The 27,350-nt window shown below is 37.1% G+C and overlaps 1 protein-coding gene across 1 annotated transcript in view; it reads left to right on the top strand.

The window, feature by feature from the left end:
• LOC107739738 (splicing factor, suppressor of white-apricot homolog) overlaps positions 1-27,350 on the top strand; it is a gene marked incomplete at its 5' end in the record, with an annotated part of 88,330 nt that overhangs the window by 52,115 nt on the left and 8,865 nt on the right. Inside the window, 3 exons of the mRNA XM_016551939.1 lie at positions 1,398-1,582; positions 18,553-18,866; positions 25,180-25,326. Of these exons, the coding sequence (XP_016407425.1) occupies positions 1,398-1,582; positions 18,553-18,866; positions 25,180-25,326 (646 nt within the window). The remainder of the gene's footprint in view (positions 1-1,397; positions 1,583-18,552; positions 18,867-25,179; positions 25,327-27,350) is intronic.

Raw genomic sequence — 27,350 nt, 5'->3', positions numbered from 1 at the left:
TGTTTGGCCTTCCAAAAGAGGACACGACTAGAAATCAGTGGTTAAGTTGTATTTACAATACTGTTCCAGAACACTTCAACCCAATTTACATTTTAGGTAAAACCTTGTGGACTAGATGAACAGTCATTATTTACTCACCTGTATGAATTTCCTTCTTTAGTGGAACATTATATACATTGTAGTCATTGTTTTTTTTGTGTACCATTATTTATAAACTACTATTATATTATATTATATTACATTATATTATATTTATTAATACTTTGAATTAGCTCTTCTTTTTAGAATTATACGTTAGAATTTTAGTGATTTTGTTATCTGCTTTCATCGTTTGTATTAGTTCTTTTATATATTTACATTAGCTATAGCTTTAATTTTAGCAATACTTCAACTTAAACTTTAACATTTTTCATTTTTTATATATATATTATTCAATATATATGATTCATAAGTTGTTTATTTATTTATTTAAAGACATATATTATAATATTGTGCAAGTAATATGTACAATACTTTCCTTTCTTTTCCCTTTCAGGAACACATCTGAAATAATTTAAGAGTAGCTGCTCTTCATTTCATTGCGGTTTGTCTCTGAGCTCTCTCATTGAGGCGAGGACACAATGCCTTGCACTAACAGAGGATTAGGTTAAATTGTAACAGGACGGCAAGGCTTCAAGATTGCTTTTGTTTCAAGGCAGTGCAAATAACTTGTGACTGTCGAAATACTTGTCGGAAGGAGCTTTGCTGATTGAGGGACATCTCAAACAAGTTTCTTTCCCAACTGCTCTTTCTTTGTCACTGTTACACATAGTATTATCTCACTCGCAGTGACGTAATGAAGGAGAAGCCTCTGTTCTCTCTCCAGTTGCGTTTGTTCCCGAGTTATATGTGATTGTCCGTGGCAGGGGGCCTATTTTTAGTGCGGACACTGACAGGGCCCTCTTCTTGTTCTTGTATAATGTAATGACTTGTTTTTTTCCCCCGTTTTCCATTTGTTATTACTGTTCCCATGAACAAAACCTGAAAAATTATACATGAGTACATAGCCTAAACCGAGACACTGTCGACCGTTATACAATCCGCAGCCAGGCAGCATTTAACACCTAAGCAGAGAGTTAATGTCAGAAAGGATAATTCTATCACGGTAGATGCGAAACATTAAAATCCGACGCATTATCTTGTAGCTTTTTAAGCTCCATACAGTTTTTATGAGGCGTGCTGGCTTACAAAACCAGGTAAGTCGCGAGCAGCCTCATTTAGAAACGTTTTATATTTGCTTAGCAGCAGAAACACAATGCACTTATGCACGCAAGCTCCCATGCTTTTAGTTGTCAGAGCATATGGTGTGTATCAGGACAAATGTGTGTGTCTGACCTTTCTTCCCTTTTCTCTTCCAGCCAAACAGAAGCTGGAGGACCGGTTAGCAGCCGCAGCGAGAGAGAAACTGGCCCAGGCCTCCAAAGAGTCCAAAGAGAGGCAACTTCAGGCTGAGCGCAAGAGGAAAGCCGCCCTCTTCCTGCAGACTCTGCGAGGGCCAGAGGCTGAGGTCAAGCATACTGAGGAAACCGCTGCTGCGCCTAAGGTTTGTTTGTTTGTTTGTTTGTTTGTGTGTGTGTGTGTGTGTGTTTTCCAGCATTGTCCGTCTACCACCACATACACCTAGGCTTCCTCTGAATTCCTAGTACTAGTAGGAACTGAATTTGAAATACGATCAGATGCGTATTATATACTTTATCCGCCATATTGACATTGAACTTTGACTTTTAAATGAACGGTTTCTTGTTACTATAGTGCTTACGCTTGCAAAGAGCTGCCCACTCTTCGTTTTCGCTTTCATTGCATTGCTTGACATGCTCGCCCTGACAAAAATTTCTGTTTTTGCTCTGCACTTCAGAATCATGCTCATTGCCGTCACGGATGTAGATTTTGGTGTTTTTATTTCATCGGTCAGCATCACGTCAGGATTCCTACTCGATAACGCTGCTCTGGTTTCCTTGTGGTTTGTTTAGTCAAGTCCTCCTGTAAAAATCAGCAACATAGTTTATCGATCCATCAAGAATCTTGGGGAAATGCTCATTACTGCAAAATGATTCCTGACAACCGTTCTCTCTCTGGGGGTCAAATGTGATTTTGCGTGCTGACAGACTGGATGAGATGAAATGAGAACGTATAGACGCTGTTAATTCTATCCCAGTTGTATTTTTATGGACTTGCAAGAGGGGTTGTTCCTAATTAGTTGTGCTGACAAAGCTGGCATCTCCCAGGAAAAATGTCTGTTTGTACTTGTGAGTTTATTTGATTTTTTTTATCTTGTGTCAGCGTTTATAGCCATTGAAGAAGCCCTGATGATTTCTAAATCCATCGAAGCTTCGACTGAATGTGTCAGAATCTCCTCTTTTACTTAACCAGTTATGTACACTGCCGTTTGGGGACAGTAAGATGTTTTAAAATAAATTAATTCTTAAATAAGAATAAATAAATGCTCATTACTGCAAAATGATTCCTGACAACCGTTCTCTCTCTGGGGGTCAAATGTGATTTTGCGTGCTGACAGACTGGATGAGATGAAATGAGAACGTATAGACGCTGTTAATTCTATCCCAGTTGTATTTTTATGGACTTGCAAGAGGGGTTGTTCCTAATTAGTTGTGCTGACAAAGCTGGCATCTCCCAGGAAAAATGTCTGTTTGTACTTGTGAGTTTATTTGATTTTTTTTATCTTGTGTCAGCGTTTATAGCCATTGAAGAAGCCCTGATGATTTCTAAATCCATCGAAGCTTCGACTGAATGTGTCAGAATCTCCTCTTTTACTTCACCAGTTATGTACACTGCCGTTTGGGGACAGTAAGATGTTTTAAAATAAATTAATTCTTAAATCAGAATAAATGCAATGAATAAATTAATACTTTTATTCAGCATTTTATTCCTTTAAATGCTGTTGTTTTGAACTTTCTGTTCATCAAAGAATCCTGAAAAAAACTGTATCATGGTTTCTACAAAATTTACATATGAATAGTTATTTTAACTTGTAATAGTATTTCACAATATTATTTTTTACTGTATTTTTGATCAAATAAATGCAGCTTTGATGAGCATAAGAAACTTCTTTCAAAAAATATGAAAAAAAATCTTGCAGACCCCACACTTTTTTTTTTTTAAAGTTCACCTAAAATTAAAAATTGTCGTCATTTACTCAACTGGTATAACTTCCTTCAAAAAGATATTCTGAAGAATGTTACAGCTCCAAAAGCATAACAGCACCATAAAACACAATTTTCAGTGAGAAGTCATATAGACCACTGTTATGATACTTTTATAGTACTTTTTTGGATCTTGAAAGATTGTAGACACCCATTCCAGAGTTAGTTGAGTTTTTTAAGGATTTGTGTCTTTCTTTATGGCTAAATATTGTGCATGGTGTCTGCTTAGAGTGGTTTCTTAGCAGGTGTTTTTGAGATGGTAACCATGATCTTCCTCCGACTCTTGCTATAATGGCCAGCGCTGCCTGTGTGCGGCTCATATTTCCCCTGATCTTCTCCGCCGGCTGCAAACGCAGTTTCTCCTCCAGAAAGTTTGCTCCATGGTGGCCACAGAGAGAGAACGAGAAAGGCAGAAGTGTGAGAGAGAGAGACGCCATTAGGAAAAGCGTGAGAGAGTAGGAGTAGGAGAGTGGCGAAGACTAATCTCGCCGTTTGTCTCCACAGGCGTGCGGTTCAGCTCCACATTAATGAGGCCAATGAAGCGTGAAATCAGAAGAAGCAGCTGGTGGATGCAGGACTGCTTCCTCTGGGCTTTTACCTGAGTCTCTCGCTCACATGTACACAACACTACTCGTACGTTCCTAACCAAATCCATTATGAATGTCCCTTCTGCTTCTTATTCTTGGACACCCAATTACTTGCGCTGGACGCCTTATTTAGTTTCCAACTTATTCCTTTACTTTACTCTAAGGCCTGATTTAAGATGCACCTTCCAGTAGCTTACGGCGGTTCTGTCATTCACCCTCAGGAAAGAAACAAAGATAGTTACTACCCAGGCAAGATGCAAAAAAACTTTCTCTTGCATCTAAATCGTTTTCGTCCTAACTAGCTCTGTACACGACGTCTGACAGGATATTTCGAAATTATTCAAAAATAAATTTTTTGCCCAAATCTGTTTGAATCTATGTAGGTTTTTTTGCAGTCTAATCAGGAAATAAAACCACTTAAAATGTCTTTTTTATTTTGTAGAAATTTAAATTACGATTAAAATCAGGCTTTTGTTGAGGCACCTTAGTCTCAATCATTATTTTAGTATTTTTTCAGGTTTTTTTGTAATTTGAACATTCGCTAATTTGCCCTGTTAGTAAACTATTTGTTGATCGATTCCAGCTCATTGTGAAATCTCATTGGTCCAAATACTGTACGTTAAACATGTAGTTTATTCTGATTGGCTGCCTGTGATTGAGTCTCGTCTTGCGCAGTAGTTTCACGTTGAGTGTAAATAGATGAATTGTTTGTTGCTGGGAACTTTGCATCGCTCTTGTTCAGATTTGTTGTAATGGAGTTCCTGTCTAAATGCTTGAAGCCCAAGAGCTGTGAAGTCCTACAGGCCTGATTTATGTTTATGCATGCTTATTTGCCGGCCTGTAAATATGGATGCGTCCTGCCTTTATCTGCTGACTGGACTCTGTTGAACCCACTTTAAGGCTTCACGGTTTCAAGGATTTTTGCTGCGTCTTCAATGCAAATCGGTGCGATCGGTCATCGCTCATGACTGCTGTATCATTCTTTGCATTGCCTCGCCATTATCTTTTTCCGGTGACTCGGTAGTGCTAATGATTTCAGTCAATTTAAGCTTAATGCCAGCTGTGATCTTTGATGGAGCCGATTGCCAGCATTGATCTTAGCTTCCCTTGCCTTTTTTAGAAGTAGTGATGCACCAAAGTGAAAAGCTGAAACAGAACATTCTAGGCACACTGGGTTGAAAATTGAAAATGATCATTTTAAGTTAGCCTTTGTTTGAAAAAACAATGTCAATTATTTTAATAGTTTTTAAATATCTATGGGTGTCTTAACAGTTGGATTGTCATTAGAGTAATATGTAGGCTACAACAAATATGTATAATTATATTTCTGTTACATTAATTACTTCAATGAACGTTTTTTCAAAACCCCCTTTTCAAATGTGTTGCATTGGGATTATGTGAACTGAAACATTTTGTTTATTTTTTATTTTATCTTTGAGAATATATTTTTTATTTTATTGTTTTAATATTATCCAGCTTATTCCAATTTCTTATTTTAATTAATAAATTTTTTTCGTTGTCTTGTTCCTCATTCTTAATATATAATGAAACAGGAGCTTGAATTGAGGAAGATAAAACATTTAATAATTTGCATCAGTAAGTAGTATAATACTTAGTGGAAAATAATGTTGATTCATTTAAAACAAATAAGCTATACAAGTAGTAAATAGATTGTTTACTATTAAGATGTATTATTATTATTATTATTATTCATTATTATTACTTTTAAGATAGTATGTCCTGGTTGAAATTTAGTGTTTTTTGTTTTGTTTTTGTTTTTTACTTTATTAGCACTTTTAACTGCATTCTTTGTCATTTCTGATATACTCCATCCAGCTTTTTTTTTTTCTTAATTGAACACCAGAACATGTGTTTTCAGAACCCCCTTTACAAATGTGTCGCATCAGGATTATGGGAACTGGACGGTGAAGCATTCCACTGACTAGTCGATTTTGAAAATAGGTACGTGCTGCAAAATAGAAACAAGTTCTGTGCACCCCTAATTCCTTTCTAGATCTTTCCGCAGGTGAGAAAACAGCACAGCTGAGAGACACATTCAGAATACACAGAGCTCCCATTGTGTTTGCAGCTCCCACCAACCCAGATATACAGCCTTTAGCGCTTTACTGATTGCTATGGCAACAAAAATCAAATCTAGCCAATTCAGCATGCATCAGGTCATGTTCCCTAGCTTTTACCAAACCAAGGATGTGCTACAATGTCTATAGATGCATTTAATAGCTGCATTTACAGAGAAAACTGCAGAGGCCAGGGTGGTCATACATTTTCGCCGTGTTGAACCAACAGCCGCCTCGATCCATCACAGCCGTCCGTGACTGCAGCCCTGTTTGTTCAATGAGAGTTTTCTGTTTCTTCTGGAGATAGCATAGAGTGCTTCTGGCAGAGCTCGTATTTGTAGTATTTCATCTCTTGTTTGCTGGAGAACATGAATGTGCCACAAGATCACAGAAAAAACGAGAGAGAAAATAAAATAGGTTTGATCTGCACTGCTGTCGCAGGGCTTAGTGAGATAGATTTGTTGTGACAGACAGTATAATGAAACAGGAGCTTGAATTGAGGGGAAAAAAACATTTAATAATTTACATCAGTAAGTAGGCAAGTATAATGCTTAATGGAAAATAATGTTGATTTATCAAAAGTAAATAAGCTATATAAATAGTAAATAGACTATTTATTATTATGACATATTATTTTATTTTTAATTTATTATAATAAAAACTACTTTTATGTTTTTACCTAAGTCACTTTCTAATACGTTTAATTCTTCTCAGTTTCTGTGCTCCTACTGGCTCTTGAATTGAAAAATAAATAAATAAGTAATAATTTAATAAACTACATCATAAAGTAAGCAAGTATAATACATAATGGAAATTAAAATGGATTAATTAAAAACAAATAAATTAGCGGAGTTGAACAAATGGGCAAAGAACATCTGCCAAAGCGCAGTTTATGTGACTGTTTCTCAATCTGTCCAAAGCTTTAGCTGGATGTAGTGAAAATGTGTATCTGAATCAATAAAAGCTGATACGGGGATACAGTTGTCCAGTTTCAGCATTTTCTGCAATTGATTTCAATCATTAAGAGCAGCAAATTTGAGAGCGAAGCAGCCTAAGACACATTTATTGAATGCGGGATGGGAGAGGGAATGAGATCAGGACATTCAAACATGCGTCTTATTTTGCTGTGACCACCATATTGTTGTGATGGAAGTCAATATTTATTCATGTTTGTTCATGATCATTGTGTTATTTTGTTCACGGCTTCAGACACGCTGTGATTTGAAACACCGTTTTCTCCTGATGGCATTGGTTTTTGTCAAATAGTCTACTGTGATTTTGCATCTGGTTGAGTGAAGTGATAGATAATGTTTTAGCTTCTGTACAGCTGAATTGAAATGACGGACCACTTTTCGAAAATTGGAACTAGGATTCAATATTCAGGAACGTTGTTGTTTTTTTATTCTTTCCCCATTTTGGGTTAGTCCCTATACACAGTACTATTTTTTTAACCACAGAATTTAGACATAGAATGTTGTCTAGCAAAACACAATAAGAAATAATATAAAAAGCATTTAGTGTATTATCTTATATCAGGGATCTCAAACTGAAACCCCCTGAAGTGTTAATATTTTATCCTTAAATCCAGCCTACAAATTACATTTTCACTTTCTGCAGTTTGCTTTGTGCTGTAGTTCTAGATTTTTGTACTGTAGCTTAATATATATATTTTTCCACAGGCCTAAAAAATAAATATAACCAGTTATAGTCTTGGTAACAACAACAAAACAAGCCTACGTGTTCGAAACTGTCAAAAAAAAAAGTTTGGTTCTGTTTGTGCGCTGACAGTTGCTGTGTCCGCAATCTCTCGCTTGTTTGCTTGTTTACAATTCGCTATATAGTGGATTCCATGTAGTGGCTGATATTCAAGGGAAAAAATGGCAGTTCTCAAGGAATGCAATCGTTAGTCCACAAAACATTTTTTTTGTAACGGGCAACTTGAGTTTGAAGCTTCAAGCACTGCCATCATGAAAGAATTATGATATTAACTTAAGCAATTCTGTGTTCAAGATCTAAAATGAGACTAAAGACAGAAGCTGTGAGTCCGCTTGCATCTTCAGAAAGAACATGGCAGGCCTCGGAAGACTTTTTTTGGGGAAAAAGGAGACAAAGAGAGCTCCTTTGTCAGTGTCTGCATTTTTTTTTCAACGCTGCTGTTTGCAGTACAATAGAAATGCACCTTCTGTGAAACAAGAAAATCATTTTTTTCCTGCTTTTTTTTTGTGAGTATGTGATGTCATGTATCTCAAAAGAATCCTTTTATGTTATTTTATTTACTTCGTTCTAATTTATTTTAATTGTTTAATTTCATATTATTTAGAAAACAAGTATATTACATAATGGAAATTAAAATCAATTCATTAAAAATAAGTTAAAGTCCAAAGCTTTGGCAGAATTTAGTGAATTTTTTTAATATAATTGTTATTTTTATAATCCTACTTCAACAGTTTCTGTGTAGTGTAGTCCAAAAACCAGTCTATTTGTGTTTCCCCTCAGACAAGAACAAAATACTCCAAATTAGCACTTTGGAAAAACTGCTAAATCAGTGCAGTGCTTTTCTGTGCTTCATTGTCATTGGATGTTCTGCCAATAGCAGTACAGCTTCTGGAGGGCCGGCTTGCCAACATATGGTCTGGAGTAAGTGTCCTCTGACCACTGTTCCGGTGTCAGACATTGGCATGTTTACTGGCAAAACCCAGCGGTCGATCGAGCACACCTCAAAACTGTATTGGATTTGTGCTTATGGATCTGTCTGTCACTATGAAGACGGTATCAGGACAGCTTATCCTGTAGCCACTTTCTGTAGTGTCCGTGTGCATCCTCACGCCTCTGTGCTCTTTTCCTTTAAACAAATAGTTTGCTCCGCAGTGTAATCCTCCACTTAACACCCACAGCCAAATGCTAGCTTAGCATTGATCGATGGGCTCTGACAGATTACAGTTTTAAAGAACGCTATTCTGACTAGAACCGACTAACCTTAATCACAGCTCTCCGGATTTAATCTGAAGTAAGTCTTAATGGGCTGTTGCCATGCAGCCGATTGAATTAATTGAAAATCTAGTTTAAATAGCTGTGATTACTGTTGGACACTTGGCTTAGTGGTTCGCCATGTTGATTTAAGTCTGAATTTTTTTTTTTTTTAATAAAAATAACCATGGTTGCCGCACAGCATTCTTAAAAAATAACTTTCTTGGTCTTTTTTGTTTGTTTTGTTTTATTATGTGACGCTTTCGAGAAGTCAACCTTTATTATAGGCCAGCGACTGATGAAAACAAGCTGTGACGGAATTAAAAACCAACCATCAAATAGAGGGCCTGTTTTCGGTTAAGGCAAATATTTTACTGGAGCCATCCTTTTTTCCTGATCATGGTCACAAGACAGAATTAAAAAGGGGAATGGTATCGATAGACCCTGAGGAAATGAGGCGATCTGAAACTGTTGAGGCTCCCCGCCACTGTGCCTGTGTTCACGCTAATTAGTTTATACATAAATCCATAGCAAAGATTTAAGAGCCCACTATAACTTTTATCCTGACCTAAATGGAATAAATTGGCTACAGATTAGCTCTCAGCGAAAAGAAGAATTTTTACCTCAACAAAGACCTTGTTTTCACTGGTGGACAATTTGTCACAAATCCCAAATGTCATTCAGAAGACCGAAACAGCTTCTTAAATGGGTTAGTTCACCCATAAATGAAAAGTCTGTCATCATTTATGCCCCCTCATGTTTTTTTTAAAACCTAAAACCTGTTTTTAAACGAGTTCTTAAAAAAAAAAAACGTTATGTATTGGCATAGATGACTCATTGAAGAACTTTGAACATCAAAAGAAACTTTCGATTTCACAAAAGTTTCTTTTTAGTAGAAAAAGGTTAGATTATTAATGTTTTTATGCTAAGAATACTGAGAACTGTTCCATGAAAGCTTCTTTAGGGAAAGCTTCTTCAGTTGCATTGTTGTGTAAACCCCTTTTTGGAATCTAAAGAGTGTAGTACAATATTTAAAATGATTTTTTTTTTCCAATAGAATGAAAGTGAATTGTGACCATGACTGTTTTTAAGGTAAGATTTCCAATGAGTGACAACATAAATTTCCATCTGTTCTTCATACAGGGACTTCAGAAGAATATTGTGCAAGAATCATATAGACTACTTTTACGATAATTTTGTGGTCCTTTTTTGGCCTTTGGTCCCCATCCACTTACATTGTATGAGAAAGAGCAGCTCAGGCATTCTGCTGAATAACTTTTTTTCACTAAAGAAAGAAAGTCACACGGCTTTGGAACGACATGAGTAAATGCCCATTTTTATATGAAATGTAATTTAATTTAATAGTGGTTGTCTACTGCTTTTTAGTGTTTTTACTCACTGTCTCTCTCTTTTTCCCTCTGCCGCTCTTGTATGTTTTATCACAGGGCTCAAAGCATGCATGTGCAGATGATGTCAAAGAGAGGTTAGAAGAGGTTGCCTCAGTCCTTGGTGTGCTGGCATTTTAACACAGAGCTTTTACAGTTCTGACAGCAATATCTGAATGACTGCATTTGTGTTTGCATTTGTCAATGCTTTGTATGTGTTCATCTGAAAAACTGTACGTTGGCTGTGCAGTCTTCAAAATGGCATATTTTTGGCATTTCCACCTCCTGGCTCACCGGCCGGGAAAATTTAGATGCGTCTCAGGCTTTCACTCAGTATGTTGTCGAGATTTATTCTGGGTGCTAAATAAACAGTCAACGTGTAATCATTAAAGCCATATTTTTCACCTTGAGTGTACTCGGATTAATTAGGAAATGTTCCGGCCTGCAGAAAATCTTTGTGCCAGCTGGTCGTTTCGCCATCTTTCGTTTGACGAATGCACTGTAAATTGTTCACAGTGGACTGCCGACTCTCCAGCGACCCTTGTGTCATCAGTCTTACATTGACTGCTTTATTACTATTGCTTTTACTTTAATCCTGTTTCTTATTATTGACCTTTCATTATTAAGTGGAACACATAGTGGAGCTTACAGGATGCCTAATCATTGCCATTCTTTTTGAAGGAAAAGAATATCAGATGTGACAATATGGCCACCTTGTTGACCTTCACTTTTGATTTAGTGTTTTCACTTAGGACTGTGCCCATTGTTCAAGTGAACCGCAAACTGTCACAGTTTAAGAAAGAACAGTAACCAGAAGCCACTGCAGATCTCACAACGGCTGAAATAGAAATCAGGCCAGTTCCCACTTCCCTTATTCTTGTATTTCCTGTCCGTCTTTATTTTAAGATTCCAATTTACTTTATTTTAAGCATTGCTGAATTTTCCTTTTGAAGAGCAGGTTGTGTGCTTGGTGTGAATCTGTCATTCCTATAGAGCAAGGGTTTTCAACCTTGTGTCCGTAATTTGAAGATATATAAAACATAGAATTCTTCAGTAAATTTAATTAGGTTAATTAAATATATAAATCAACCAACAACATATTTTGTGTGTCATTTATGAGTGTGTTTATCTTCAAATACCCCGCAAAAAAACAAAACAAAAAACAACAACAACAAAACATTCCTGTGAATATCTTTTAAATGATTTGATTCCACTTACCTGGCAAACTTTAACAAATTTCACCCTTAAAATTGTTGTTGTATCAGCCCAGTACCTTGTTAACATGACTTATGTTAACAAAGTAAAATAAAATAAATAAAAAAAAACTTGTGTGCTGTTACAGTTCTTGCCAAGTCAGCCAATCAGATTAGAGCTTGTCAGGTGGATAAAGTGCTTTTCTGTTATTTAAGCAGTATTTATCAGACTGAGTATGAGGGCAGCAGACATCTGATGCTAAGACTAAGGTCTCCATGGTGTCACATTTATTGTCTTTCATGTGTGATAGTTTTTACCCTGGATGTGAGGTTGTCGGGACCTGTTTGATGTGCCCTTAATGTGCATCTGTATATTTGAGCTTGTTCACGCTCCCAGTTGCACACACTCCTGCCCCAGGGCTGTGGCGTTTCTCTTCCTCTGATGTGTGATTTACCATTTAATTGATTGGGCTCTTTGTATCCGAGCTGCTCTTTTTAAAAGAAGCTCTCATGGGAGAGGTGTTTCCAGCAGGTACTGCTTTAACAAGACAGTCATCACTCAGGAGGGAACATGTTCCTGATTAGTGACAAAAGCAGGGGTGCAGAGGTGAGACTCGGTGCCGTTGCACTTCTCTTTTGTCCGTGTTAAACGAGAATGCAGGGATTGGCGGTGTCACCGAAGCATTTTGTGTGTATCATGGCTGGGATAGAGATTTCTGAAGCTGGTGTTGAACTCTCTCTCTTATTTGACATGCAGAAATTGTATAGGATGTGCCTCATTTGTCTTAAAAGTTTATGGATTATTTTATGATTTTTTTTTTTTTTCTCCTATCTCTATTTTCTATGCAGAGAAAACTATAAGCAATTCATAGGCTGACTTCATCAAAGAGTAAACACTGTGTGTCTGTGGTGCTTTCAAAACACAGCTTTGTTTGTTTGCGAATCCCGACCAGCCCTTCACGGCAACAATGAGTCAACCAATGGTGTGAGTTTGGGGTGGGGCTAACTGTTTTTTTCTGACCAATGGTAGATAGGGAAGGTTTGTTTAAAAAAAATAATCCAAACCTGCATGACATTCTTTCTTCTGTGGAACACAAAAGTACTGAATTGAGTTCTTTTTCACAAATGTATTGCACTTAAATGTTTAAATGCACACAAAGTAATTTCAAAATGTTCATAGGAAATATTAGTTGCTGTGGTATCAAAATCTGGTATCTCTCATATATATTTTGTGTGTGTGTGTGTGTTACACAGAACAAAGTCATACAGGTTTGGAACAACATGAGGGAATAAATAATGAATTATTAGAATTATCATCAGCTGTCCCTACATATTTTGTGTGTTAGTTTGTTTGACTCATTTAAGAGTTGCTAATTATTTTGTTTTCTTCCATATCATTTAATGTAATTGCACTTTACAGTTTTTGAACCACAATAAGTCGGCAGGTCACCGATTTTTCTAGCAAATTTGCTATTTAATAAAGCCATTGTTATAATAGTTCCCTTCATGATTGCCTTACATTTAAATAATCAGTGTGTTTCTTTTATAGTTCACTTCCCTGGTGGGAACCTTCCAGAACGTCAGTAAGAACCCGTTGTGTTGCTGTTACTTAGCCAAGCAGCTCCTGACAGATGTCCATTCATCATATTGGCATACTGCAGAAAAACAAGCTAATTATTTTGACTTAAAAGCAGTATGTCTGAAGATGAGAGCTCCACCAGCATTGAAACATTCATGGATTGTTCATAATGACTAGCCAGTTTTTAGATTATTCATTGTTCGCTTGATTAATGTGAACACATCCATCGTTCACTGCTGATCCACCAGTACTGACCAGAAGAGAGTACTGCATTCAGCCATCTTGACTTGTTGAACTGCAGCCATTTACATTTAAATCGCAGATGTTCAGTATCCCTATTTAATGGGCTCTCTTGAGGTCATGCTAAAGCATCTCAATCAGGTTGAGGTCAGGACTCTTCTGTTGAAGCCTTTCTGTTGTTGGTTTGCTCATGTGCTTAGTGTCATTGTCCTTCAGTTGGCAGCCAGATGACCTTACATTCTCTTACAACATGTCCTGAAAGCTTGGGAAAGCTTCATTCCCAAGCATAAAAGCAGCCCAAATCCATGATGGCCCCTCCACTTCTGTGCCTTTTTTCTCCTATATAATGCCCCCCCCAACCAACTCAACTTGGGTTTTATCTGTTCACAGAATATTTTGCACAGTAGAGCAGTGGAACATCCAGGTGCTCTTTTGCAAACTCACAAGTGTTGTTTTAGAAAGACAATTTGTCTTACCAAGGACTGATGAACATCAAGGCTTTTAGAGACCCCTTTCAATTTTCGGCAGGTCTGCAGTTCTCAATCTCAGATGTTCTCAGCACTCTTTTGCTTGACGTTTTGTACACATCAGGCAATGCTTTTTGTGATTAGTAAACCCACAATTTTAGGGCGGCGCTGACCAACACCACCAATCTCGCCTCTCTTACTGAACTCAAAATTACATGAGTAGCCATTAGCCTATGTGTTCACATAGTTTTTCCTCCTTGCAATGTTAGTATTTTCACACTGTGTTCAATAGACACGAGAAAATATGTCTTTGTGTTATTTGTTTAAACAGACTCTGTTGAAAGTTATATCAAAATTTATAACAAATCAAGTTAAAAGATTAGTTCACCCAAAAATTAACATTTTGTCATCATTTACTGCCCCTCATGTCATTCCAAACCTGTATAAGTTTCTTTCTTATGTTGAACACAAAAGAAGATATTTTAAAGAATTCTGAAAAACCAAACAGTTGTTGGTCCCCATTGGCTTCCATAGTAAAGAAAGAAATGCTATGGAAGTCAATGGGGGCCATCAACTGTTTGATTGCCAGCATTCTTCATAATATCTTATTTTATGTTCAACATAAGAAAGAAACTCATATAGGTTTGAAACAACAAGGGGGTGAGTAAATGATGACAAAATTTTCATTTTTGGGTGAACTATCCCTTTAATCGAAAGGGTTCACGTAGTTTTTCCATGTAATATTATTATTAAAGACAGGATATGCTGTATCACTCAGATGATTGAATGCAAAAAGGTGACCAGCTTGCATTGTTTGCATGGACTTTTAATTTTAATTTACTCTAAACTAGCCTCTCGGTCATTTTTTCCCCATAATCCCTCGCTTGCCATGCAGCATGATGCAATGGCTTTACCGCTTCCTTTCAATTGCTTACTACATCTCTCCCCTTCCAACTCTCAGAAATCAACCAATCATTCTTCACTCTTCAGCACTTACTTAGTTTTGCATTTTCACTGTCCAGCAGATGCCAAGGCGATTTGGCAGGTACCTAACCATGTGTATGGAGTAGTGAGATTGCACGCAGCAGCTTTCAGAATCTCTAAAATCCCTTCATCGACCTCAATCAGAGATCCTGTGGGAAGGAAAGTGTCCTAATGTTTCATGCGAATGTCGGATCAGATTAAAGCTTCCCTGTGGTCCCCAACACCACTACAGTGCTCCTTTAAGAGTAGTGTGAAAAGTGCTCCAGACGTTCGCTACCATGATTTGGAGATCAAAAGTGTGGTGTTGAATTTGTTTTAGAGGAAAACATTTTTCTTGTGGCAAAGAAAATTCGGAAAGTAAATATGAAGTCCATTTCTCTGTAATTACTAAGATAATAGCTTTTTAGACTCCCATTAGATGTGACATTAGATGTGTGTGGAGAGAAATCGTAAATAAATTAAACTCCTGTTTCCCTGAAGTACCTTTGGAATGATTGTCCTAAACTCCAGATGCTCCTCCAGAATTAGAGAAACAATAGCCTTTTGTTTAGAGAAGCTAAAGAGAATCATAAATAATGGTTCGTTTCAGGAAGCCCAAGCTAATTAGCGTAGCGCTGAGTGTCAATGCGTAGTCTGTGCCAGAGTCGCTGCGCCTCAATATCCGAGGAATCCCGGGAGAGCGAAGTAAACTGGCAAAGATCAAAGAGACTCATTCTAGTTGTCGTTATTTGAATGAAAAAGGGTGTCTGTACTTTTGCTGGCTATAGGAGAGAGAGAGAGATGTAGACTATCTAGAATGTTGTGCCACTGCTCATGCATTTAAATGGCTCTCATAACACTGAATCTGCCTTGTGCAGTCAATGTTTGGGGAAAATCTGAGGAGACTGAGGTGATCGTGTCAAAAGTTGACGAAGACGGATCTGCTGACTCGTCTCTGATGACGCTTTCCCGCCCTTTGTGACCCGGAGTGTGTATTTACTGTGAGAAATATATACAAGGAAAAAGCTGCTGGCTGTAATTGCACACTTCCACCTGAGGCACTTCCTCCATGACTTTTTCTCTAAGCTGTCAGTCCAAACACTTTCAATCCAGTGGAGATGGTTTAAAAAATAACAAAACTACTATGGTAAAAACTTCGGATTCTGGCAGTGTCTCCAGAGAATGTGAACTAAATAGCAGCAATTTACCCCACTTACATTTGTTTTTCTCTGCAAGTATGAAGAACAGATGGATTAAATATGCTGCGCACTTCTCACTGCAGACGGAGCAGATGAATTTAGCACCGGGGTTTTAATGACTCCATACATTTGTTCTTCTGCTGTGCTAGGTACCACTTCTTTACTTGTCACGACCCCTGAGGAGCTTTGTCTGTGTACTCTGTTTGGATGTGTCTCGGTTTCTCTTATTGTCTCATATTTTAAAATATTTATTTTATAGTAGATAGATACATATAGATGTATGTATGTAGATAGGTAGGTATATACTTACGTGTGTTTGTATGTGTGTGTGCGTGTATATTTTTTTACATTATTTTTTTTTTTTTATAATATCAATGTAATTTTATAGTTTTTTTCTCCCTTTGAGTAGCTGTGAATATTCTAATAATCAGTTATTTTCTTTTTTTTTTTCTTTTTTAAATTTTTTAATTTGGGGCAATTCTCAGATATAGTCAATTAATTAATCAGAATATTGTATAATTAATTTGATTATTTATTTATTTAATGCAACTTGATGAGAGCAAATTAAATGCTCTAAATTGCTTTTATTTAGGCAAACCTTGTAAGTGGTAGAATTTAACCCATTATCAGCTAATACAAACTTCTAAAAGAGGAGACAGGCCTGTTTTGCACTCATATTCCCCTGTGTCTTTATTGAGCAAGTAAGGCTGTGATTAACCCCTAAAGCTGTCGGCGCAAACTACCACTCACAGACTGTTTCTTTGCTCAGGCTAGTTTGCTTTAGACACAGTCTCAGGTTGAACAAACACAGTGTTTGACATATTTATAGATCGATAGAGGACAAATACAATCTTCAGATTGCGATTTGTACCATGTTTGTGTGTGAAGGACCAAATGAAAACATTTATGAAAGAAATGAAAGGTTAGACCTTGCCGTTTGTCTTTCTCTCACACTCTATCTTCCTCGCTCTCTCCCTTTCACTTGAATTTCTTAATAGAGTTCCAATAGCGGAACAGCAGCTGGTTTTTATACTGTAGGGATTTGGATGAACATGTTCTCCTTATTAACATGCGCAATGACTAAGCTCTCTAACTTTGCTGACCTGGCATTCTCAGCTCTTCTCTGAAGGTGTGTACTTAGTAGTACTTAAAAGGCAAAGCATCACTATTGCTCATACCTTGGGTTATGGATTTTAACAAAACCCTAACCCTAAGTATTAAACTTCTTAAGTCATCCTGCATGGTTTGTCCTACAAAGTTTGTGCTGAAATCATGTGGTATGTTGCTCTATTACAATAAAACTGTTCAGAAAATCTCACAAATCCATGTTGAAGGTGGCACCCAAGCCATAACTAGTGACCAAAACATCATAGATACTTGAGGCTGTCCTCGTTTGACTTTGCCCAGTAAGCAACATTCTAGAAACTGCATAGCTAATGCTCTGGCAACCTTTTTTTTTTTTAGAAAATGTAAAAATATACACATGCCTGATCTTGAGGCTGTCCTCGTTTGACTTTGCCCAGTAAGCAACATTCTAGAAACTGCATAGCTAATGCTCTGGCAACCTTTTTTTTTTTAGAAAATGTAAAAATATACACATGCCTGATTACATGGGCTCTAGCAGGCTTGATATTTCAGAGGGCACTTTGTCCCTATCTCTTGAAAACAGACGTGAGAGACCGGACACTTGTGCCACGCTCTCCTTTGGGGTTTATCTAGCCAAATGTCAACCCAAAGCCCCTGAAATCAAACCCAACCCTGCGTCCCATTATGTAACTCCAGCTAGAGAGTTATCAAATTGAATGCACTTTTCTAATCTTCCATCTACAGCACCTACTCCAACACCCTCTTGCCCTGAGCAGCACTATCTTTTACATAAGAGACGTTCCCATGCTAGATAGAAAGAGAAAAACACTATTTCTAGATTAATTGGGACACGTTTAAAAATATTTCAGGATGATATTGCGTCCTGGTTCCGTTTAAGCTCTCCAGAGCTGTATTATATGACCTGTAGCCCTTAGATTTCAAGCCTGACTTTATTGAGTCCAAAGCCTTTTCTGCCTCGTGATAAAATAGACTTTTTATTTCCTCGCGTGTGATGAACCGAGACCCCCAGATGTGGTTTCAACAGCGTGAGCTGCAGCGTTGATTGATGAAATTCCATTTCTGATGTGAATCCAACAGCAGAGGGGATCTCATTTAACCAGACAGACACATATTGAAGTGATTACGACAGAAGAGAATGGCCAATTATCTTTCTGCCAGACCCATATTATGCTGCGAAACAACCAGTATTTTTAATTAGCGCTATTTCTGGGGTGGAAGGAGCGAAGTGGAGTTATTAGGACCAGGGATAAAAAAGACACGGGCACTGCTCTGGGGAGCCGTCCACATACATAGTAACATTGCTTCCTTTCACATGGAGACATACACTGATGGCAAAAACCTTTCTAAATTGGATACGGTCCCCGAGACCACTCGAAGCCAGTTGGGGCTCTATTGATTGGGGCAGATGCGCAAATTTAGAAAGCCATTGGGACCACCTTTCATCTAATATGTGTCGTAATTTTGTCCAGAGAAAGCAGCCTGATTGGATTTTGCTCATTAAAATGGCAGTTTTCTTTCATGTGCCTGTCTGAGATGCGCTTCAGGTCTCGTGTGTCTAATCCCTCTTTCTTTGTTGTGTCTCTACAGCCATTGGTGTCCGCCCTTCCCATGAGTGGCATCCCTCAACACACGTCTCGTATACCAGGCTTTGACTACCAGCCTCTGGAAAGCGCGCTAACAAGGAGTGCGAACGCCCCTGCTTCTCATGTGACCACTTTTTCCTCCTCCTCTTCTTCCCGTGGGCCTGAAAGGGGTCGTGATAGGGATCGGGATCGAGAACGGGACAAGAGGAAGAAAAAACATAAGAGAAGGTCTCGGTCCAGGTACCGCTCGCGCTCCAGATCCAAATCCAAAACCAAGCACTCATTGCCCAGTGCCTACCGCACCTTCAGGAGATCCAGGTAATGGCTTGGTAGTTGTAACATTTTTCCAGGAACGATTTAAACTGTTAAGAAAGAGCTTGTTAATTGCTGATGGCATGTACCTAGGGCTACATTTACTGAAATGTAATTATGTTTTTAAACTGCCTTTTCCACCTTATCCATCCAAAAATGTTAATTGAAGTGGCCTTTTGAGTTAAATGTAAAATGTGGTTTTAGGGCTTAAAAGTTGGAATTAATCATTTGAAAATTTCAGTTCTTAAACTTAGTTGCAGGAAAAAGTATGTGAACCCTTGTGTTAACTTTTGATTTCTGTATAAATTAGTTGAAAAATGTGATCTGATCTTCAACAAAGTCACAACTTTAGATCAGCTTAAACAAATAAAACACAAACACTGAGACGTTTTTATTGAACACGCAGTGTAAACATTCAGTGCAGGGTGGAACGAGCATGTAGAGCCTTAAATTTAAAGGGACAGTTCACCCAAAAAGTTTCTCATTTACTCATCCTCATGCCGTTCTAAGCCTGTCTGACTTTTTTCTTCTGCACAAAAGAAGATATTTTAAAGAATGTTGATAATCAAGCATTGACCTTCATTATATGGACAAAAAATGACCCAGACATTTCTCAAAATATCTTCTTTTGTTTTTTTTTTACAGGTTTGGAACAATATGAGGTTCGGAAAATGGTAATAGCATTTAAATTTAAAACAACTCTCTAAAATTAAGGTCTCAATGTGCACCAAATGATTCCTGTAATTTCAGCTCATTTTCAGATAGGAATATCTGGAAGAATTTAGGAGTAATTTTGACTTTAAAACTTTTAATGACCACTATATGCAGAAATCAGTAGTAATTGTCCAAGGGTTCACATACTTTTTTCTGCATCTATATCAGTAAATACGTGTGGGGAGAGTGGCTTGTCAAAAGTGTTATTCCCAGAAACTTGAGGCAAGGATGCAATACCCCACCTCTAAACTTTTGTTCACCCCTCCACCGCCCTCCTTTTTTTATTCGTCCTCTTTATTGGAAACCAAGGCCGATTTGTCATTATCCGCTGCTGAAGTTGCAGTAATTACAGTCCCCTCATCATGCCCTTCCTGACATGCCATAATATAATTTCTGGAGATTAAATCATTTTGGCCCCAGCATTTAAATCACTTACAGTGTGTAAAGGGCCTCGCTTTCTTCTTTCTTTCTCTCTCTCTCTCTCTCTCTCTCTCTCCATCTTTCACAATCTCTGGCTCTTTTCCTTGGTTATATTTCCATGCAAACTTGCCACACAAGGGCAAAAAGTGTGGCTATAACTCAGATGAACTTGGTAGGTGAAATATCGAAAGGAGTAAAACCGCTTCCTCTAATACGAGATAAGGAATGGCCTCATTCTCTCTCTCTCTTTCTCTATGTGTGTGTATATATTTATATATATATATAGATAGATAGATTCATATATATTTATATAGATTTGTAGAATAAATCTCGTGTCTGCGCAAGAGAAAGATTGAGATGAGTTTTGGGCAGAAGCTCTTCTTAGACTACTAATCTAGTTTGGCTGAGCCCCTGTGGGGCTCTGTAGATATCGCCTTGGCTTTAGCCATGTTCTCCAGCTAAGAGCTGTATGAGAAATCTTTCTATCCCTGGTGGTTTTCTTATTCCTCTGTTATTGAACTGCAGTTCATCCGCTTACTTCATAGGCTTTGCACCACTGCGCAGACTGCAGCGTCTGCATTAAGATGACAATCCCATCTCCGTCTAATCCAGATCGTCTCACTTCCGAGTTAATTTCTTATTGGGTACAGCCCCATCATGGCCTTCCAGTGTTGCCCTTTCCCATTAGTCCTCAGATGACCTGAGATAATGAGTGTCTGGAGTGGCACTATGCCTTTGTCCACAATCTGTCATGTCCTTCCACAACCATGTCATTAGCAAGAATGGACATGTACATTTCTCAAGCCAGACATGTGACCTTGTGGTTTTGACCTTGTTCCCTGATTGCTGTCGAGTGGCAGAGGGCCTTTAGACCACAAGTGTTTGTTTTAGAGCAGGTCAGCTCGTGTTTGGACCGAGTCCTGGTCAAGTGTGTCTGAATATCGCCACTTCAGTAGAGGAAATGTGTGTTAAAGTATTCAGCACTCACCTTTTGTACTCTTTCCCAGTAATTGCCATTCTTTGTGAGCTGATTTTGAATTTAAGAGGAATTTAATAAACTATTTGAGTCATGAGGATATTGAGGTAAAGAGCTAAAGTGCATGTCAAGCTTTCAAATACTAGGAAGCAGGTTTCTAAAGAGTGTTTTTAGATTTAGATCTGATTTTTACTTATAACCTATGAGTATTACCTTTCTTTTTGACTTTTTGACTTAACTTTGACTTGACTTAAATTGATAGAATATTTAAAATTTTTCAAATCTAAACAGCATTATTTGCACACTGAATCTCCTATGCTTACCTTGGTGTAAAGAGTAATATTGTGAAATATTATTACAGTTTATAACAGCTGTTTTTTTTATTAAATATATTTTAAAATGTAATTTATTCATGTGATGACAAAGCTGAAATTTAGTAGCCATTAATCCAATTTTCAGTGTCACATGATCCTTCAGAAATCATTCTAATATGCTGATTTGGTGCTCAAGAAGCGTTTCTTATTATTACCAATACAGTTGTATTATTATCAATTAGGGCTGTGACGATAACCGCATTACCGCGGTAATGAGATGCCGACCGTGGTGTTGAGGTCATCACCGCACTTTTTTTGCAAGGTATTTGCAGGAGGAATCTAGAGGTCTGCATTCCAGATCTACATGACCAGATTTCTTGCGATGCGGGATTAAATTCCCGAACAAAGCACGGTAGCGGTCGGTAACTCTTGGTGTAATTTGAACCGGAGCGGGCGGTCTAAAGGCCGGGACACACCAAGCCGACTTCAAAGAACTAGCGGCGACGAAAGCCTACGGTGTTGTCGGCAGCGTCGGACCAAAAAGCTTTTAAACATTTAAACATTTAAACAGCCTTCTGTCTGTACCGCCTTCATTTACGTGCTTGTTTTCATCACTTTCGCTTTAATTCTCGGGCACTGACTCATTCGCTAAACTGAACATCCAATCAGAGCTCCCACTCGCGCCGACGGCCCCGACGCCGATTCAACATCTGAATCATATGTTGCTTCTTCACCGAGGTAAGAAAAAATCCCATACCGTCACAGCCCTATTATCAATTGAAAACAGTTGTGCTGATTAATATTTTTGTGGAATCCATAATACAAAAGAACAGCATTTAATTTAAATAGAAATTGAATGCCTTTGCTGAATAAAAGTATTTATTTCTTTAAAAGAAAAAAAAAACTTGCTGACCCTTAACTTTTGAATGGGATTGTATATTGACCAATATTGTATATTTTATTTTTTACTTTATTTAGACGGATTAGTATAGAATTTTTGTATAAAATTGATCATTTATCAATTATAAAAGCAGTAGCATTTAAATAACGAAAAACAAAACCTAAAACCTGATTCCAGTCTGAAATTCTAGTAAAATTACAGTAAAATCATTGTTTTATCTCCATCTTTTTCATAGTGACAACAGCAATGTTTACCATATTTAGTGAATTATCTACCTGTTATTTAATCAATAATTATAATACATCATCATCAAGGAAACTAGAAAACGGCTCATTTGACTAGATAACTTTTTATATATAGCATTAGTAAGTGTTATAAATCAAACATCACCACACAAACCATGAGCCTGTTGTTTTTTATTATAGCCTTCATTAATAACTAGCCCATATCTCAGTCGGTGACTCCGACAGTGAGCATGGACATTGAATTAGCAATCCTAGGGCCAGAAGTAATTATAAAGCGGCTGTTTTCTGACATCAAACATGACCAGTGTTATGCCTCTGTAAGGGAAACAGGTCAATTTAGCTCAAAGGGAATCATTTAAGATTTTAAAGGGAATTTGGACAGAATCACTGCATTACGGCTGATCACTGAGACGGCCAGCGATTCATTGAACGAGCCGTATAACATCAACTCTGGCTAGTTGGTTCAGGCTTGTGGCGCCAGGATCTGATTTACGAACATCCTGTGTCTTGGGCCTCTGTGGAATTCGGCTCCTCGTGTTTCAACTGTTCTTTATCAAATCTTAAATTGTCTGATTCGGTCTGATACCCTACACCTCTAATTTTGTTACCGCTAATAATACCGTGTCGGTATTTAAAGCTACTCACTCCTTTTTATTTGCTGTCTCCTGACACCTGACATCTCGTCTCCAGTTGGTGCGTCAACACCAGGAACCAGCCACACATTTATCCTTAATGAGTATATCTGTCCAGTGTAGCGGAAAAAGAAAAGAAAAATGAAATTCACACTGGACACAATTATAATAAATGGATGCAAATGTATTATGGTGGGGAAAAAAATACTTTCCTCTTCATCAGATAATATCTTTGACACCCCTGCAGTAGATTATTAATGATTAGATTTAATATCTGTTTTACTTTCTTCTTCCTGTCTGTATAAATATATATTTTTCTCTCTCTCTGCCTGTTCCTGACCCCCACATTTTCATTGCTCTACTTGTTTGAAGTGTACGTGCATACAAGATATTTATTTTAATTCACATTATCCTTCTGAGTGGGTATATACACGTATGATTACATTTCAACCTGCGCACAACTCTTAATAACAGCCCATCCGTTTTGTTACTGGATTGTGTTCGTCAACATTACGAGCATTTTCCAGAATCAGTGAGGCATTATTATTTATTGAACATTAAAATAATGGCGTGGCCGTGCCCTGCAATGAATTAAATACACAATTCTTATTGAAACTGAATGGAGTTGATATTTTATAGAATTTGGAGAGATGTTTCACAAGGTGTTTGTTTTTTCGGAGTGTCTATTTACACTAAGTGCAAATAGCCCGCCTTGTTGGCAGAGGCTATTTACACTAACTCCACCCACCAACGTGTGATTGGGATAGTCAACACTGAAAAAAGACGCATGTTACACATCAGTTTCATGGTAAGGCGCGTGCTTTTTGACGCGATCGACCCGAGTTCGAACCCGCCTTTTGGCAAACTTTTTTTCTCCCTTTTCAAATCTCATATCGCATCAGAAAGGCATTTATTTTCAATAAAAATGAAGGAAATAATCAAAAAGTTGAAAATAAAGTTTCGGGTAGGGTTAGGGTAGGTGTAGGGAGGGCTTTATTGTCCCAATAAGGTGGCATCCTTTTAATAATTTGAATTAAAATTATAATTTACACTCAATACGGTATTATTGCATACTGTTTTATAATGTACTACAATAGGTTCAGATAATTGCCACTATTTGCAATTAGTAGAAAATCTTGCTATTTTAACAGCGTAAATAGAATCTATTAACTATTTTCACTTAGTGTAAATAGCATATAGTTAAAAAAATACTGCTATTTTCACTTAGTGTAAATAGAATCCATCTATCGCTATTTACACTTAGTGCAAATAGCCACTGCCTTGTTTTTTTACTCAGGGTTTTGTAAAATTCACAGCATCGCAGTATACTGCAATACTTGCTGTCAGTGAAATCGGCTATAAATGTGCCAATTGCTGCTTCATTTACAACTGTAAACTGTAACTACCGTCACTCTTGACATTTATGATTCGCCATTTGAGATCCACTCAGGTCTAGTGTCAGTCCCAGACGGCTTGCACTGGAGAACAGTGCTCACTGATTTGCCCAAATTTTCCAGGTCCATGACATTTCTTCAGTATCTTTGTAAAGTTTACAGTGATGTCTGCTGTGTATGGCACATAAGTCAAGGACTGTCATAGATAAAAAATGTGACAGCTATTTAATTGATTTATGCCAAATACTAACAGGACATATAATGTGTGTGGGTTTTCCCCAAAAATTGTAATAGCTTGCAGCATGTTTTAATTGTCATCAAAAATTAACAATGAAATCTCACAAGCAAAACATTAACCGTATCATATTTATTTCATGGTTTTAATGTCATCCACACAAAATTTTGCTTTATTTATTTCAGCTATTTTTTTAATTAAAAGTAATTTAATATTTTACTTTATCTAATAGTTTTTGTTTGCAATTATAACCTTTCTTCAATGTTCAAGACCTCAACTCCTCAGTTACTCATTTTTAGAACTTTCTCCATCTGTCAAAAAGGTTTTAAAGAGGTAAAAAGAGAGCAAAGAGCAAAGGACCATCATCAACTGACAGTTAATTTAACAGCAGCAAGAAGTCTAACCTGTGGGTTGATTTCTTGAGCAAGACTTCTAAGTTGACCATGTTTCTTTCCTTTCAATCTCTTTTTCTCTTTCTCCTCTCTCAGGTCTCAGTCTCGTTCCCCCAGCCGCAGAGACAGACGAGCTCGCTCTTCAGACAGAAAGCATGATGAGAGAGAGAAGGAGAGCTATGGCCCAAGCACCTACCGCCTTGGCAGCAACCCAGCACTGGGCAGGAAGCGTTCCAGATCAAGGTGGGGTGGCACTTAGGTCACATCAGGCTCAAAAAGACAAAAAAATATTTTAATTAAAAAGTATTGTTTTCTAAATGTATTTTATACACTGTTTTAAAAGTTTGGGGGGGGTTATTCAGTAAGAAATTACTTTAGCAAGGATGCATTAAATTGAAACGTAACATTAAAGACATGTATAATGTTACATTTTGATTTTTTGATTTCAAATAAATACTGTTCTTTTGTACTTTCTATTCATGAAAAAAATCCTGGAAAAAAAAGTATCATGGTTTCCACGAAAATATTAAGGAGCACAACTGTTTTCAACATGGATAATACACTGATATAATAATAATAATAATAGTATAATAATAAGATTAACAATAATAAGAAATGTTTCTTGAGCACCAAATTAGAATATTAGCATGATTTCTGAAGGTCATGTGCCACTGAAGACTGGAGTAATGGCTGCTGAAAATTCAGTTTTGAAACACAGGAATAAATTACGGTGTGACACATATTGAAATAGAAAACAGTTATTTTAAATTGTAATTATATTTAACAATATTCCTATTTTTACTGTTTTTGGTCAAATAAAAGCAGCTCTTGTGAGCATAGGAGACTAAAATACATTTTAGAAAAATTTACCAACCACAAACTTTTGAACAGTAGTGTACATATACCTATATATATTTTATTTTATTTATTTATTTATGTTTAATTTACAGATTTACAGTGGCACACTGCTGTGAATACCAAATATAATGACAGCAGGAAGAACATGTGTTTGTATTAATGGCAGCTGTGATATGGCCTCATTTGAAACCCTCTAGCTGTATATCATCACAAGGAGCAGTTTGGCTGATTGTCAGCATGCATGCTGCTGTTCACAGTGGGTAAAAAGTGCTTTCCTAGTGTTTCCTCAGAGTCTGCAGCAGGCATGATCTTCTCATTCACTGTAAATCCTTCTATTGAAGAGTCCTGTGAGACTCCACTCCATGACACCGCTATCATCACACTACCCTCTCTCTCATTTCCTCTACCTTCCCATTATTTTCTTACCGACACCTATATGGTGCTAAAGCACCACAGAAAGAGACGGTCATGGTGACTTCTCAGATCTCACCCGGCTTTTATGTCATTGGTTTTTATCTGAGCAGCCCACTCTCTCCAGTGCTCTTTAAAGCTTAACTGAGACGTTTCTTCATATTCTGCTGCCGAGGAGGTTGCAAAGACGAGCTTTTTACACATCTCCTACAAAAGATAAAAAGTTCAGCATCTTTCATTACACCCTCAAACCTTTCTGGTTTGAACTGAGGGAAGAATTGAGAGGGAGAGATGGATGGTTGGATCACTTACAGGGTTTTAGTGAGGTTTGGTTTGTCAGAGTGATGATAGAAGCGTCTCAGATGCAGAACCTCGCTTACATGCAAGCAGAGGAAGATTGAGTGCCTGTCTTGGACTAGGCAGCAGCTGTTGTCTTGGAAATATAGCATAACGGTTGGATTACGGAAGTAAAATATAATTTATTCTCTCCATAGGAAAATATATTTTTACAAAATATGTAGCCTAAATCTTTCAAGACAGACCAGCCACGAGCTCTGAGGTTAAGCGATGGTATATGCTTAAACCATAAGTCACAGCGAGTCACTGCTTCACATTTAAAAAAAGAAATGTTTTATAGCCTAATTCTTTGTAATAACTACACTACCCATGATTCTAAAGATTCATTATTCAGAAAAAATCTTAATCCTATTCATTCATTTGTTATACTTTTAAATGCTTTAGAATTTATTATTAACTTGTAATCTTGTAATCATATGTGTATATATTGCATATAAAATTAAGTTATTACTGTTGAAAAATTAATGAAAAGTCATATAATTAATGACTAGAATAATATAAAAAGGATTAGAAGAATAATATTTACATGATGTATAAAGTTTATCAAATAAAATATTAGTAATACATAATATACATACAAATATATATATATATATATATATATATATATACAGATATGATATATAATATTATAAGAATAT

The sequence above is a fragment of the Sinocyclocheilus rhinocerous genome, unplaced genomic scaffold (genome assembly GCF_001515625.1).
Source record: "Sinocyclocheilus rhinocerous isolate Xijiao unplaced genomic scaffold, SAMN03320098_v1.1 scaffold585, whole genome shotgun sequence".
NCBI classification, from domain to species: Eukaryota; Metazoa; Chordata; class Actinopteri; order Cypriniformes; family Cyprinidae; genus Sinocyclocheilus; species Sinocyclocheilus rhinocerous.
This window is presented reverse-complemented; position numbering and strand designations above follow the sequence as displayed.